The sequence below is a fragment of the Prenolepis imparis genome, unplaced genomic scaffold (assembly GCF_030444845.1).
Source record: "Prenolepis imparis isolate NDT839.2.m4 unplaced genomic scaffold, iyPreImpa1.0 SCAF_42, whole genome shotgun sequence".
NCBI lineage: Eukaryota > Metazoa > Arthropoda > Insecta > Hymenoptera > Formicidae > Prenolepis > Prenolepis imparis.
Genome location: NW_028141200.1, coordinates 151421 through 166541, shown reverse-complemented (window position 1 = coordinate 166541; position 15121 = coordinate 151421). Strand labels below are relative to the sequence as shown.

General features: G+C 55.8%; 1 protein-coding gene across 1 annotated transcript; it reads right to left on the bottom strand.

The window, feature by feature from the left end:
- Nucleotides 1-226: 226 nt before the first annotated feature.
- On the bottom strand, nt 227-1252 carry LOC145947091 (uncharacterized). Its single transcript, XM_083056865.1, has one exon. It carries the CDS (start codon nt 1250-1252, stop codon nt 227-229), a length of 1026 nt encoding a protein of 341 aa, XP_082912991.1.
- Between the last annotated feature and the right edge of the window lie 13869 nt (nt 1253-15121).

Genomic DNA, 15121 nt, shown 5'->3' with positions numbered 1-15121 from the left:
ATGCCATCAGGTCCGGGCGCTTTCCCGTTTTTGATTTTTCTGATGGCATCCCGGAGCTCTCCCTCCGTGACCTCCATGGCCTCCTCGTCCCACACCCAGTCCAGCGCCGGAATCGGGTTAGCATGTCCCTCCTCCAGCGGGAACAGGGTGTCTACGACTTGGCCGATGAATTGGGGGTCCATAGACTCCGTGATTGGGGCGCCTCCACTTTTTAGTTTTTTCAAAACTATGCGATAAGGGCGCCCCCACGGGTCATCATCCAGGGAGGAGAGCAATCCCAGGCTCTCGCCTTTGCCTTCCTTATCAGGACGCGTAGGTCATCACGCTTCTCTTTATAAGCGTCCCACGCGTCCTGGTATCCTTCGGGGTCTAACCGCTCGAACTTCTTCCGCCTGCAGACTTTCCTTCTGGCATGGTCGGAGGTTCGCCTTGCTTCAGCGATTTCCTCCGACCACCAGTAAGTTTTTCGGGGGGACCTCCGTTTTATCCTGGGCATGGCTGCATCACAGGCATCGTTTATCGTTTTAAGCAGCCAAGCCCTTTCTTCCTCTAGGTCCCCCCTATTATCCCTTCCTCGAACCATCAGGGCCGCCTCGACCGCGGCCAGAAACGCGTCCTGATCAAGTTTCCTGAGGGCCCATCTTCGAGAGACAGCCTCTCTGTTTCGGCGGCGCTCTATTACTTCGCGGGGGAAGGCACCGACGGAGAACTCCACGTATCTGTGGTCAGAAATGGTTTCTACCTCCGTCAGCACCTCCCACCCGCTCATCAACCTTGAGGCAGAGGGAGTGATCCATGTTAAGTCTACGATTGACTCCCCCTGCCTCCTTACACATGTGGCCTTCCTTCCTCTGTTACAGGAGAGGAGGCCACTTCGCGCCGCCCAATCCAATACTTGACCACCCCGCCAGTCACCGCGCGGGGAACCCCAAGCGTCTGATTTGGCATTGAAGTCCCCCGCGACGATCATCGGGGTGGGGTGGTATTCCGTCAGCTGTCTCTCAATGGCGTGCAATCTCCCGCAAAAGTCTCTTCTACTGAGACTCGGCGGGAGATACACACCAACAACAATGATGGACCCCCATCTTACCGTGACAGTGCCCTCCCCCGATTTTAAAAGCTCCATCGGGGGGGAGTTTGACGCGCCTCTGTGGGTGATCGCAGCCAAGCCGTCCGTACTACCTACCCAGTTATTCTCTGGTACATAGTGCGGCTCGGCTACGACCCCCAGACCGCAGTCTCTCTCCGCCATATTCTGGACGAAGAGATCCTGGGCTGGCCCTGAATGGTTCACATTGGCTTGTAACACCTTACAAGCCATTTTCAGTTGCGATTACATCCACGGGTCCCACCTCCATAGCGGTGGGATCTGCATCCATTAAATTTAGTTGGAGGCGCGTTTTCTTAGCGCCTCCTTCCGGGAGCTTCTCCTCCTCCCTCTTAGCCCCCCTTATACGTGGAGGCCTTTGTTCTTTCGGGGCCTCCACCGTAGTATTTAGGTCGATTAGGGGGGGAGCCTCTTTTTGTGTTTGAGGCTCCACCACCTCTCGCGCAGGGGTAAGGACCTTCCTGGGGGAGGGGGGATTCACTACTTTATTGAGTGGGACTCCCCTTCTGCCCTTTTGCACCGGTATGCACGATTTACTTCCCGCCCTATGCTTGGCGGGAAGCCCCTTGTCTGCACATACCGGGCAGTTGACTTCAGCCATACAGTTTCTGGCTGCGTGGCCCTCAATTCCGCAGCGGTAACATTTACCGCTACGGTCTTCTTTGTTAGGGCACCGCGCGCGCACGTGCCCCCCCTCCAGGCGTTTGTAGCACTGGAGGGCTCTGGTGTCTAGTATTTCGGCGCGCACAAGTGCCCATCCTATCCTTAGATTGGTCATAACCACTATCCGGTTTGCTGCTGTTAGTGGGCAGCGGACCCAGACGATCCCCATTCCGCCTGGGGTTTTTCTTATTTCCCCCAGGTGGATTTCCTCTTCTTCGCAGCCACCTGCTGTGGCTATCGCTTTTATCACTTCGGAGGCTCTGATGGACTCATCGAGCCCCCGAAGTCTTATCTCAGCCATTTTAGTTGGGCGCTGCACCCTTGCGCCCGCCGTGCCTCTTAAGGCTTCCCTCATTCCGAGGGCGAACTTATCTGCTTTTTCATGGCTGCCCGCCCCCGGAATCTCAAAGATATATGAGCCCGTGACTCCTCGTCTAATCTTGGCTCCTTCCATATTTAGGCCTTGGCCTCCATCTTCTGCCGGGCCTCCCGGAGAGTTTTTTCATATGTTCCGGGAGGACACGTCAGCGTTATCGCTGCCGTTCTTGGCTCTCTCCTCCTTTTCGATTTGGCCTCTTGGCCAGGTTGGGAGGGTTTGGCGGCTGTAGTTGCTTTGCCTCCCTTCACCTTTGCAGCTGCAACAACCTCGTTCGTAGCCGCTGCTGTCGTTTTTGTTTTTCTTACCCTCCTGGAGACCACCTCGCTCCAGGAAGGGGCGTCCGTATTCGAAGGCTTTGGGGCCTGGGGTGTTTGTAGTGCCCCTTCTTTTTTCCCTGTGGCCAGGGGCGTAGATTTCGCACCTGGCTGCTTCTGTGGAGGTGGGGCTGTTTTATTTCCCTTTCCCGTTTCCTTGACTTTAGGCTTGGAGACCCTTTCTGCTGCCGGCCGCGAAGGTGGGTTAAGAGTTGTAGCAGGTACAACTCTGACCGCCTTTTTGACGACCTCTATACTCTTGACAGTTGGTTTGGCAGCAGCAGGTTTCTCCTCTTGTGCCGGATTTCTTTGTCCGGCTGTTACCGGTTTTGTTCTTTTTATTGATTTGGGCTGTTGTTGTTGCTGTTCACTGATTTCCTGCTTACCCTCCTTTTTGTTTTTCAGGGTTTCCCCATATGTTTTTATGGGACAGCCCAGTCGTTTGTCCAGCTCCCTCACAACAATGCCTTCAATCATCGCCACCATGGCCATAAATTTCTCCCTTTCCTTGGCCTCCTCCTCTTCCTTCTTATTTTGTGGGACAATGTATTCAACGTGTCCTTGTTTTATATACATTGTCCCCTTTGTGTTAGAAGGGGGATTGTCCCTTCTCCAACCCGATTGAGTGGTGTCCTCGCTGCGGTAGAAGGATGAATGTTCCTCCTCGTTGTTAACAACGTCCATCATCTTTATGTGTCTGTCCTGACCCCTCATTCTTCCTATTCTTGAGATGCCCGGGATTCCCCCGCCTTGTGGTGAAGGTGAGACCCCCCGCATTTCATAGTCCTCAGGGAGGCTTCCCCACCCTCAGGTGGAAGCGAGGTTTCCCTGATTATCCCATCTCCATGGGTTGACAGGACCCCCCCACTTCTGGGCTCTGTCGATCCGTTTTCTGGCCCTGGTTCTTTTCCTGGCGCTATCTGCGCAGAGCGGTCCTTCCCTTTCGTCATCTGATGTTTCCGAATGGAGCTTTCTACGAGGTTTGTTTCTGCATTCCCGTTCCACTCTTCGCTCCAGTTGCTGCTTCTCTAGCCTCAACTGGTGTATTTGGTTTTGCAGATCCCTTATTTGCTTTTCAGCTGAGGTTTCTGTCGGGTTTTGCGCCCTCATAGCCAGTACTGATGCAGCCGCGCACATATCTGCGGCTGCTTCTTTGGCCTGTCTCACCAGTGGGCCTTTCAACTGTTTTGACAGCACGGCCACTTTACGTATATATTGCCGTCGCCTTCTCTGAGGCGATTGCTGCTAGGTCAGAGATTGGTGCCTCGTAATATTCGTCTCCCTTGTCCCTTATCCTCTCAAGGAAGTCGTAGTACGATTTACCTGGATTTGGCTCTTTTAAAGGGTCCAGTATTTCTTGTTCCGTGCGTGCTTCCTGTTCTATTTTTTTCCTCCTAGCTTTCTCAGCCTTCCGTGTTTCCTGTTCTCCAGTGCTTGGTGGCTGGCCCGGTATCGATGGTAGAACCTGTCCGGGTGCAGGCACTGGTGTTAGAGCCTGTTCCTGTCCGAGTGCAGGCACTGGTGTTAGAGCCCGTTCCTGTCCGAGTGCAGGCACTGGTGTTAGAGCCTGTTCCTGTCCGAGTACAGGCACTGGTATTAGAGCCTGTTCCTGTCCGAGTGCAGGCACCGGTGATGGAGCCTGTCCCTTTTCGGCTTCTCCTTTTTCCTTCCGTTCCTGTACCGACATATGTGACCTGGTACGGAGTGCGGGGTAGTCTTTCTCATTGAGAATGGTTGTTGTCGTAGGCGTTGAAATATTGCCTTCCCCTTCCCCTTCGCTTAGTAGATTGTCTGTATCTATTTCTGTGTCCGTGCAGGTTACGGATTCCGCCATATTTCTCTTTTGCGCGAGTGTGTTGCTTCTCGCCTTTTCACGCTCCATTATTTTCTTTTGGCGCCCTTGCGCAGAACCGTCCTTGGCTTTGCTCTTACTCGACGTCTTAGAAAAAGTCGAGGAAAGGCTGCTGGTCGAGTCACACTTAGCCAGGTCTACCAGATTTACTGTGACCGGCCTTAATAGGTCCCCCTGCCAAAGATACTTCTCTTCTTGAGAAGTGCAGGCGTCTCCTTTGTTGAACGCCTCCTCCAGTTCTTTCCGCGATCTCGCTCCATCCGTATTATTTTTTGTTTGATTGTCACTACTCATTTTGGTTGATCCCGCTGTCCCGCTGCGGCTCCGTCCCCCAGGGTATACCCCCACCGGCCAAGGGGTGCCCCGAAACATGACCGGCCACACCCCAAGGCCAGGCCCCAAGTTCCCCCGGGGAGGGGACATATGTCCTAGGCCGGGGGATACCACACCCCGGCCAGACTCCGAGCCCCTTACACACCCGTGTGGGATTTGACGCCCACACGGGCTTTCAGGGGTCCCGCATCTCCGACAATGCGGGCACCGCAGCGGGTGGCGCCACCCGCGGGGGCCCCACGGACGTTTTGGACAGGGTCGCCGCTCCCCGGCCCTGCCCTACACGCCGTGGCGACCAGCACGTCCCCCCGCCGGGAATCACGTCCGGCGGAAGGGACTACGCCTCTCCTGACCGGCCGGTTCGGAAGGGGAAACGGTCCCGACCGGCCAGGAGTACCTGCTCTCGCCGCCGAGCCCCGCCTCGGAATAAGTCCGAGCGGCCTCGGCGGCAGGTCCGCGTGGCATCCTCCGGGCTATGTCCCTTGGGTAACCCCTCCGGGCAAAGCCCCTCGGGTAACCACGCGTGACCTCCACGCCGCGCCCGACCCAAGCTCGGAATACGTCCGAGTGGCCCGGGCGCGGCTACCCCCCAGGGACGCTGGGACGGAGACCCAGGCTACCCAGCCTGGGGACTCCCAACCAGCACCCTGGGGTACTTCTTGTCGCCGGGCCCCGCCTCGGAATACGTCCGAGCGGCCCCGGCGACTGACCGCTGTGATCCCCTCCGGGCGATGCCCTTCGGGTTAAACCCTCCGGGCAAGGCCCCTCGGGTGATCACAGCTGGTCCCCTCCCCCGCGGCCCCAGCCGCAGAAATCCCCACCCCGAGACCCCGGGGGAAATACCCCCGGGAGAGAAACCCCCGAAAAATACCCCCCCGAGAAACAGAGTACGAACCCCGCGGCCCGGGCCGCAAAAATGCATGGCGGGAGAGCAAGCGCCGAAGCGCCGTGCAATGCCCTCTCCTAACGGTGCCATGCCACCGGGCGTTTGTATTCCGGGTCGCCATCCCTTACCACATACGAGCCGAAGCTCTATAGGGGAAGTGGGCCCCCGAGAGAACCTAACCTTTTTTTTTTTTTTTTTGATTCGTAGTGGAAATCCTCATGGATACCACCCGCCTCCGGGTAGAGGACGGGCGGTTATGTGGGATTTCTTGCTCCCCTTGGCCGGTCCACGAATGGATCGGTCAGGGGGCGCAAGACCTTACCTCACTAAAACCACTACGGGTACCTTCTCGGGCGTTAATGGGGAACGGCCAGGATGCTGGTATCCCATGCCGTCTGGCCGTCCCCCCGCCTTTCCCTCCTTAGGAGAGTGTCGCGGAAGGCGACATTCTCCCCCCCGCGAATTACATCGTGCGGGGTCCTCGCGGTTGCGACGCAGGGCGGTACCAACCCCACGTCGCGCCCTCCCAAAGAGTATGGGGGGCGGGGTCACGGCTCGAGTATTCCCGCTCGAGCCGCCACCAGAGTGTTGCTCCCTCCCCCTCCCAAAGGGAATGGAGATTCGGCAATCAACCCTGGAGGCCCTCACCAGGGAAACCCTTCCCAGAAGGGGAAGGGGACCCTCTGCGGTGTTGATGCCCTCCCACCGGTGCCTAACGGCTCCCGGTGAGAGGGCCTTCCCGCCGCATCTACGTCCGTGAGGGGAGGGGTCGCACCCCACAAGGCCGAGCAAAGCGCGACCCCGCAGGCGAACGACCCCTCCCCTCGCCCCCCCCCGGTTGCGGCTCCCTCCGCTCCTTTAGGAGTTAGGATTCGGCCCCAACCGAGGGGGTTGCCCGTCCGGGGGCGCGGGCGCGCCGGTTCCGCCTAAGCGAGGCCGGCGCACCCACGCCCCCAGTTCTCGAGAGTTCTTCGGGGAGGAGCCCTGGGACCTAAACGTCCCCAGCCCCCCCCCGCAGACCTCATCCCGCGTCATAGTGTGACGCGGGTATGTGTTGGGCGGACCCTCCCCGATCCCCGCCACCACAGACGAGCAAGCTCGCCGATGGCGGGGAAAGAGAGGACCCTCCCCCGTCCTCCGCGCTTTCATCACCTATTCTCCTCCTTTTTCTGAGGGCGTACCCCCCCCGATCCCCGCCGCCACAAGTGGGCAAGCCCAGCAACGGCGGGGATGGAGGGGGCACGCCCCCCTTCTCCTCGCTACTCCTTCTTCTTACACTGGGGGCGCGCCCCCCCCGATTCCCGCCACCACAAACGAGCAAGCTCGCCGATGGCGGGAAAAGAGGGGACCCGTCCCCGTCTTCCATCTCCTCCTGTTCATCCTTCTCTTCTTCTTCTTCTGAGGGCCGGGTATTTCTCCCGGCCCTTTCCCTCTCTCTTTCCGCTTCCTCCTTCTGCGAGAGAGTACTCTCGCTCCCCACCTTTCTTTCGCACCGACTATTGCGGATACTACCATTGGCAGGGACAGGTCGCGCCCCACTGCGGCCACCAGGTCAGCCCTCTCGCCCACCCACGCGGGACAATCCGCGAGGGTGTGCTGGGCGTCATCCCTTGGATGGTCGCAGTGGTGGCAGCTTGTTGTCCTCTCCCTGCCTATGCGACCCAGATACTCACCGAAGTATCCATGCCCGGTGAGCACCTGGGTCATCCTGTACGTGACACCCCCATGTTCCCTGCCGAGCCATTGGTTCAGGCAGGGAAGGGCAGCCTCGGGTCTTGGAGGCGGCCGGTCCATCTCTCTATCAGGACCCGTCGCTGTTGGACTCTTATGGCACAACGAGTACGGTCCGTTATGACAATCCCCTCCATTTGTAGCCCGCGTGTACACCTATAAACTTCGGCGTACATGCGGGCTAACAAGTCTGCAGGGGGTACTCCAGAGAGCACCCCCACTGCTACACCGCTTACTGTACGGTAGCCCCGACAGATTCTACACGCCACCCGCCTCTGGACTCTGAGGATCGAGTCCCTCAGTTTGCGGGTGGCGCACACACCTTCTCCGCCCATACCGGGGCCCCGTACAGCAGCATTGAATGGACCGTACTCGCGTATAATCGACGAACACTCCCACCCGGTCCCCCGAGGTTTGGAAGTAGACGACATAGCGCCATCGCTGTTTTTTCCACCCTCGGGGTCAATTGGCGGAAGTGCTCGCCAAAAGTCCAAGGGCTGTCCAGGTGGAGACCCAGGTACTTGATATGGGTTCCCACCTTTATGGGGATGCCTTCCACCCTTATATATGACTCAGATGGCGCCCCATTCCTCCTCTTATGAAAGAGGAGGGCCTCAGTTTTTTGGGGCGCCACCTTGAGTCCCAAGACCTTGATCACCCTAGTGATCCGTGCAACCGCAAGATTAGCCCGCGCAATACATTCCCCCCAGTTTCTTCCCCCGGCCATAATCAGTGTGTCATCAGCATAACACACCGTTGTACAGCCGGGGGGGAGGGCAGACCTGAGGATCCTATCGTACGCTAAGTTCCACATTAAGGGGCCCAGAACTGACCCCTGTGGAACCCCGCACGACATTCCCCTCTGTTTCTCCTCGGCGTTTCCGTCCATATACGTCAGACTTCTGTCCCGGAAGTAGTCCCGCATTATGTTTATCAGGTAGGGGGGCACCCTGTGATATTGAAGGGCCTCCCCCACCCGATGCCAGGGCAGGGTGTTGAAAGCATTGGATATGTCCAATGATATTGCCATCAACACCCCGCCCCCCTCCGTAACGGCGTCCGCGACCGAGCGGACCCGCAAAATTGCGTCCACAGTTGATCGCCCGGCGCGGAAGCCGTATTGATCAACACTTAGGTCGGGACCCTCCCGAGACAAATGATGGACGAGGCGGTTCGCGATTATTCTCTCAAAGATCTTTCCCGCCTCGTCCAACAGACAGATCGGACGGTACGCCGAGGGCAAAGTCTTTGGTTTGCCCTCCTTTGGAAGAAGCACAAGATGTGCTTTCTTCCATTCTGGGGGGAACTTTCCCTCCTTAAAGCATGCCGAGTACTGTTTTAACATCACGTCGGCCAAGTCCCCGTGTGCTAGGGCCCATGCCCTACCGTGAAGGCCGTCCGGACCAGGGGCTTTCCCTTTCTTGATTTTCCGGACGGCCTTCTGCAGCTCTCCCGCTGTGACCCCCATTATTGTCTCGTTCCACTCCTGTTCCCTCCGCGGGATCGGGTCTTCTTCCAGATCCCGCATCGGGAACAGAGCGTCTACCACTTCACCGACAAAATGGGGGTCCAGAGTCTCCGTTAGAGGGGACGCCCCTCCTTTTAACTTATTTAATACAAGTCTATAGGGGCGCCCCCACGGATCCTCATCCAGCGTGGAGAGCAGTTCTTCCCACGCCTTGGACTTGGCCTCCCGTATGGCTATGCGTAGGGCGTCTCTTGCTTCTTTGTAGACGCCCCACGCCTCCTCGTACTCGACTGCTTCTGTATGCGCGAGCCTCCTCTTGCGGTGTGCTAATCTTCTTGCGTGGTCAGAGGCCCTCCTGAGCTCCGCTATGGTCTCCGACCACCAATACACCTTTCTTTGGGGACGGTGTCTGACCCTGGGCATGGCCGCGTCGGATGCCCTAACTAGCGTTCCATGCAGCCATTCCCTTATTGTGGCCAGACTCCCGTCCCCTTCCTCTCGTGTTATTAATGCGGCATTTATTGCCGCACTAAACTCTTCCTCATTCAACTTTCTGAGGGCCCATCTGTTGGCGCTGGCTTCCTTGATCCGGCTACGTTCCACGACCTCCCCCGGAGTGGTGGTGACGGAGAACATGATATATCTATGGTCACTTAATGTTTCTAACTCCGTCACCACCCTCCACTTTTGTAGCATCCCGACAGCGGAGCGGTTTGCCCATGTCAGGTCTCTAATAGACCCGCCCCGCCGTCTATAGAACGTTTCAGTGTTCCCCCTGTTGACCAGAAGAAGGCCGCAGTCCGCCGCCCAATCCATAACTCTGTTTCCCCGCCCGTCGGTGGCCGGGAAACCCCACATATTATTCTTCGCATTGAAATCCCCAGCCACCAACACCGGGCGGGGATATTGACTGTTAAGTTGCCGCGCCAGGGTGTTTAGCCTCCGCCCGAAATCTCTATCACCTAGACTGGGCGGAAGATAAACACCTATTATCACGATGGGCCCCCAGGAAGCCATGACGAATCCTCTCCCCGCCCTCAATAATTGTAGGGGAGGGGACATTGCTGTGTGCCTTCTGACTATCGCAGCCGAGCCATCCAAGCTGCCGACCCAGTTCGGGCTGCACGGAACTCTATATGGCTCGGCCACGATTCCCAAGCCGCAGTCCCTCTCCGCCATTGTTTGGTCGAAGAGGGACTGCGCTCCCCTCGCATGGTTGAGGTTAGCCTGTATTACTTCACAGGCCATCCTTTCCCGGTATAGTCTCCAAGCCCGACACCTCCATGGCATCAGGATCTGCGTCCATTATATTGAGCTGGTTACGCTGCTTCTTTAATGCTCCCTCTGGAAGCTTTTCCTCCTCTCTCTTGATTCCTCGTGTTCGCGGAGGTCTCTGTTCCTTTGGGGTCTCCCTCGTATCATTCAAATCAATGAGGGGGAGGACCTCCGCTTGCAGCCTGGACTTGGCGCCTTGTCCGGGGGGCTGGTCTGCTGTTGATAGGGGGCGATCGGTCACTTTATGGAGCGGGACCCCCTTCTTTCCTTTCTGTACCGGTGCGCACGCTCTGCTGCCCGCCCTGTGTTTGGCAGGCAGCAGGGGGGGGACCTAACCTAACCTTTTTTTTTTTTTTTTTTTTTTTTTTTGCGTGTGGAAATGCGCGACCGCATACCCTCACACCTCGGGGGAGGTGGGAGGGTTATGTGGGGCTGGGATCAACGCCACCGGGACTCAAATGCGTCCCGGGGACTCCCCCGACCCACTAAAACCACACGGTGGCCCTCTGAGCGCTTGTACTGCGGCCCCGGGAATCGCTTTCGCATGCTCCGGGGCCGCAGTACGCTGAGCTTGCGCTCCCCTCCTTGATATAAGGGCCGGGTTTGACCCCGGTCCTGAAGAAGAGAAGTGGGGCCACCCACCTCTCTTCCCCTCGTGGGGGTCTGCGTGCAATGAGTCCTAAAAGCCCCCGCTCCCAGAACTCTGCAAGCCCCCCGCCCCCTGTACCACGGCTCCTTCCGCCCCCAAAGGGGGTTAGGATTCGGCCGCGGGCCAGGGGGCACCTACGAGAGACCTCCAAAGAGGAGGCCTCCCTCAGCGGGAGGAAGGGGTTCTAGGTCTCCATCCCATAGGGTGAAGACCGTGTCCCCCTCGTCCCGCTCCTCCATATTCCCCTCCCCGCGGACCGCGGCCACCTCCGCCCCCAGAGGGGGTTAGGATCCGGCCGCAGCCCACGGGAGGCTATCTTTTCTTGCGGGGTCCAGCCGCTCCCCCTAAGGGAAGCGACCCCTTCTCCCGCGGCGGGATGGGAGGGACCGACCGGCAAGCCGGTTTATGTCCCTCCCATTCCGCCGCCTTCTTCTCAATCTATCGCCGCTTGAGCAGCGAAGCGACGACGCCGGACGCCGCCCCTTCTTCTTCTCATGGGATCGGCGTCCGGATCGCTCTCCCTTTCTCTTTCTGCAACCTCCTTCCGCGAGATAACATCCTCACAGAAGGAGGCGACGGCATTCCATTTTGCCTGGCTCTCCAATGTAGCTAGGACCACAGTATAGAGAGCCAGGTCCTCCCCTATCACTTCGGTCAGGGCACGACGCTGCACCGCCCACGCCGGGCAATGTTCCAGCGTGTGCTGCGCCGTGTCCCTGACCTCCGTGCAATGGTGACATCTCGTCGTTGCCTCGCGCCCCGCCTTTTCGTGCAGGTACTCACCAAAGCAGCCGTGCCCAGTGAGCACCTGCACTACTCGGTAGGTGAGTCCGAAGGGTCTCTCCAGCCATTGGTCCAGAATCGGACGGATGGCCCCAACAACTCGCAGCCCCGCTCGTGGAAGGAGAAGCTTCTCCTTCCATCTGTCAACCGCGCGCTGCCGGGCCCTCGCCCTCTCCACTTCCGCCACTCTTTGTGTCAGGGCCAGTCCCCGCTCGCGGAGGTCCCTCTTCTGATTGTACAGTTCTTTGTACACCTCCGCTAGCAGAGACCATGGTATCGACCCTGACACCACACACGCTGCTTCTACGGGGACGGTGCGATAGGCTCGGACAAGCCTGACAGCCAGCTGCCGCTGCAATTCATGCAGCGACTTTACGCTGGCGACTGTCAGGCTGCCCGACCACACCGGAGCCCCGTAGAGCGCAATGGACCCGACCACCCCCATGTAGAGGCGGCGGGTCCTCTCCTTGGGCCCCCCGATGTTGGGCAGCAGTCGGCCAATACTGTTGACCGCCGCCCTAATTCGAGGGGCCAAGCGACGAAAGTGATTCTTCCAGTCCCAACGGCTATCAAGTATTAGTCCCAGATATTTCATCTGGGGCTTTACTTCCATTCGGACCCCTTCTACCGAGATATGGGACCAGGGTGGCCCTCCCCTTCGTTCCCCGGAGAAGAACATGATCTCTGTTTTTTGGAGGGCCACCCTTAGTCCCAATGCGCGAATCCGGCGAACGACGAGAGTCACCCCCGCGCGCGATCTGCGTGCGGCTTCGTCCCAATTATCCCCACGGGCCAGCACCAGCGTGTCATCGGCATAACACACCAGGTGCAGGCCCGCGAGGAGGGCGCCCCGCAGCACCCAGTTGTATCCAAGGTTCCACAGGATTGGTCCAAGGACCGAACCCTGCGGAACCCCACAGTATACTTCCCTTGTGTGCAGCTGTTTGTACCGTCCCCTGTATGTGATGCACCTATCACTAAGATAGTTCCCGATCACCTCCTGAATATAAAGAGGCACTTCGTGATAGCGAAGCGCCTCTCGTATATATCTCCAGGGCAACGTGTTGAAGGCGTTCGATATATCAAGGCTCGTCGCCAACAACACGTCGCCCCGGCGGACCGCCTCATCCGAGAAGGCCTTCACGCGCAGTACCGCATCTATCGTAGATCGACCTTCTCGGAATCCGTACTGGCAGTCCGCCAAATCGGGCCCTACCCGCGACAGGTGCAGTCTGAGGCGGGCCGCAATAATACGCTCAAAGAGTTTGCCCGCCTCGTCCAACAAACAGATGGGACGGTACGCCGCGGGAGAGTCCGCGGGGCGCCCCTCTTTTCTTAGCAGAACGAGTCCCGCCTCCTTCCATATGCGGGGGAAACGTCCCATTTTGAGGCAGTTGTCAAACAACTGCCTCATCCGGCCTCCGAGAGCGCTCAGCGCGATAGCCCAGGCCTTTCCTGGGATCCCATCAGGCCCCGGGGCGGTATTTTTTGCCCGAAGCCTGCGGATTACCCAGGTGAGCTCCTTTCCCGTTATTTGCAAGTCCTCGGTCCAGTTAGTTTGGACCTCAGGACCTGCTGGTCCTTCCCCACCCTCCTCTCCGCTGTCATAGGGGAAGAGAGTGGAGACGACCTCCTCCAAGAATCGAGGGTGGAGACCCTCCGTGATCGGCGGACCCCCTGATCGCAGTTTCTTTCTAACGATCAGATAAGGGCGCCCCCACGGGTCCCTATCAAGGGTCTGCAGGAGCTCGTCCCATGCCTGAGCTTTCGCCCCCTTGATGGCTCGCTGAAGGGATTTCTTTGCAGTTTGATATCCCTCCAACAGCTCGGCCGCCTCTGCTTCTTCATGGCGCCTGCGACGACAACGGGTGTACCTGCGCCTTGTCCGGATACATATGGCTCGGAGCCTCGCTATATCCGCGGACCACCAGTACACTCTCCTCCTTTTACTGTCGGCTTGGCACCGCGGCATGGCCGTATCACATATATCGGTCATGGCCGCTCGAAACCAGGCCGCCTCTTCATCCACGTCACAGGCACCAGGCGCGGGAGTTTCCTCCATCGCCTTTGCAATAGCGGCCACCCTCAAGGCGTCCCTGTCGAGATGCTTGAGCGCCCATCGGGGGGGCAGTGGTCTACCCCCGCCTGGAGAGCGCGGCTGCCTGCCCAAGGAGGGGTCCGAGACCTCCATCCGTATGTATCTGTGATCAGAGAGGGTCTCAGACCCCCCCATCACACGCCAGCCGGTCACCATGCGCGCAGCTCTGGGAGATCCCCATGTCACATCGACAATTGATCCCCCGTTCTGCCGCACACAGGTGTGAGTCGATCCTTTGTTTAAGACTAAGAGATCGAGCTCCGCCCCCCATTCACCAAGGACATCGCCCCTTGCATTGGTCACGGGAGAACCCCACTCGTCAGATTTGGCATTGAGGTCCCCCATGACCAATACCGAGCCGGGCAGGAAACGGTTAATCTTCGCCCCCACCCGTCCCAGATATGCCTCGAATTGGGCAAGGTCCCTGTTTGGCGAGAAGTAGACCCCCACCACGACGATCTCCCCCCATTGACCATTTTGAACTGTACATCATTTTTGGCTACAATATAAAAAGTTATAACTTGGATAAATGGATTGAATATTTTCTTATTTTTACTGTATACTATTTATTATTTTATTTGTATTATGTATGTGTATTTATATTTAAGTATAAAATATATTTATATAAGTATATAAATATATACCTATATATGTATATATATATATTCTTGCAGCTTACCTCGAAAGTTATAAATATATATATATGTATATATATATATTCTTGCAGCTTACCTCGAAAGTTTCCCAAAACACTTTTATTGAGTTATTTTTCATTAAGTATTTTTGTTAAAGTTTACAATATTTTGACAAAATATAAAATATCTTGGAAAACATTCAGTTTTCGGTAGTCTTATCTTAAAACTTTCATACACAGAATAATGAGATCAATACATTCGTGTAAAAAAAACACAGTTGCTTTTTAAACAAGTAATTTGCAACATGCAGCTGCGTACTTTTTCTGAAAAGCAACTATGTGTTTTCTTTACACCAATTGATAGGTCTCTCATTATTCCATGTATAAAAGTATTAAAGTATTAAGATTAGATTATTAAAAACAGAATATTTTACAAAATATTTTAAATTTCATGTCAAAAATTGTAGACTTCAAGCTTTATAACTCAAAAAATACTTTAGTGTTTTGGAAAGTTCTTAAGATAAGCTACAAAAATATTCAATAAAAATAGTAAGTCCCATTTAAGAAATTGAAGGTGACCTTTATGTGACCTTCAAACAATTATCCAAAGAATCAAATCTTTGTCACTATCTTATATCCCTCTTGAAGCCATACAACTTTTTGGTTTGAAGTATTTTTCTCTAAAATACTTTCCCTTCAGATATTCCAATGTATTCTTTTAAATGGGACACCCTGTATAATTACAATTTTACCATACAATTTTACCAATATTATATTTTAACAATTTTAACAGCAATATTTTATTTTATAACATCAATTTTATTAACATATATATGTATATATATATATATTATAATATCGACATAATAATTAAATATTAAATTACGTATATATTTAATAGTTAATATATTTATCAGTTTCACAATATGTTAACAGAAAAGAAAAAAA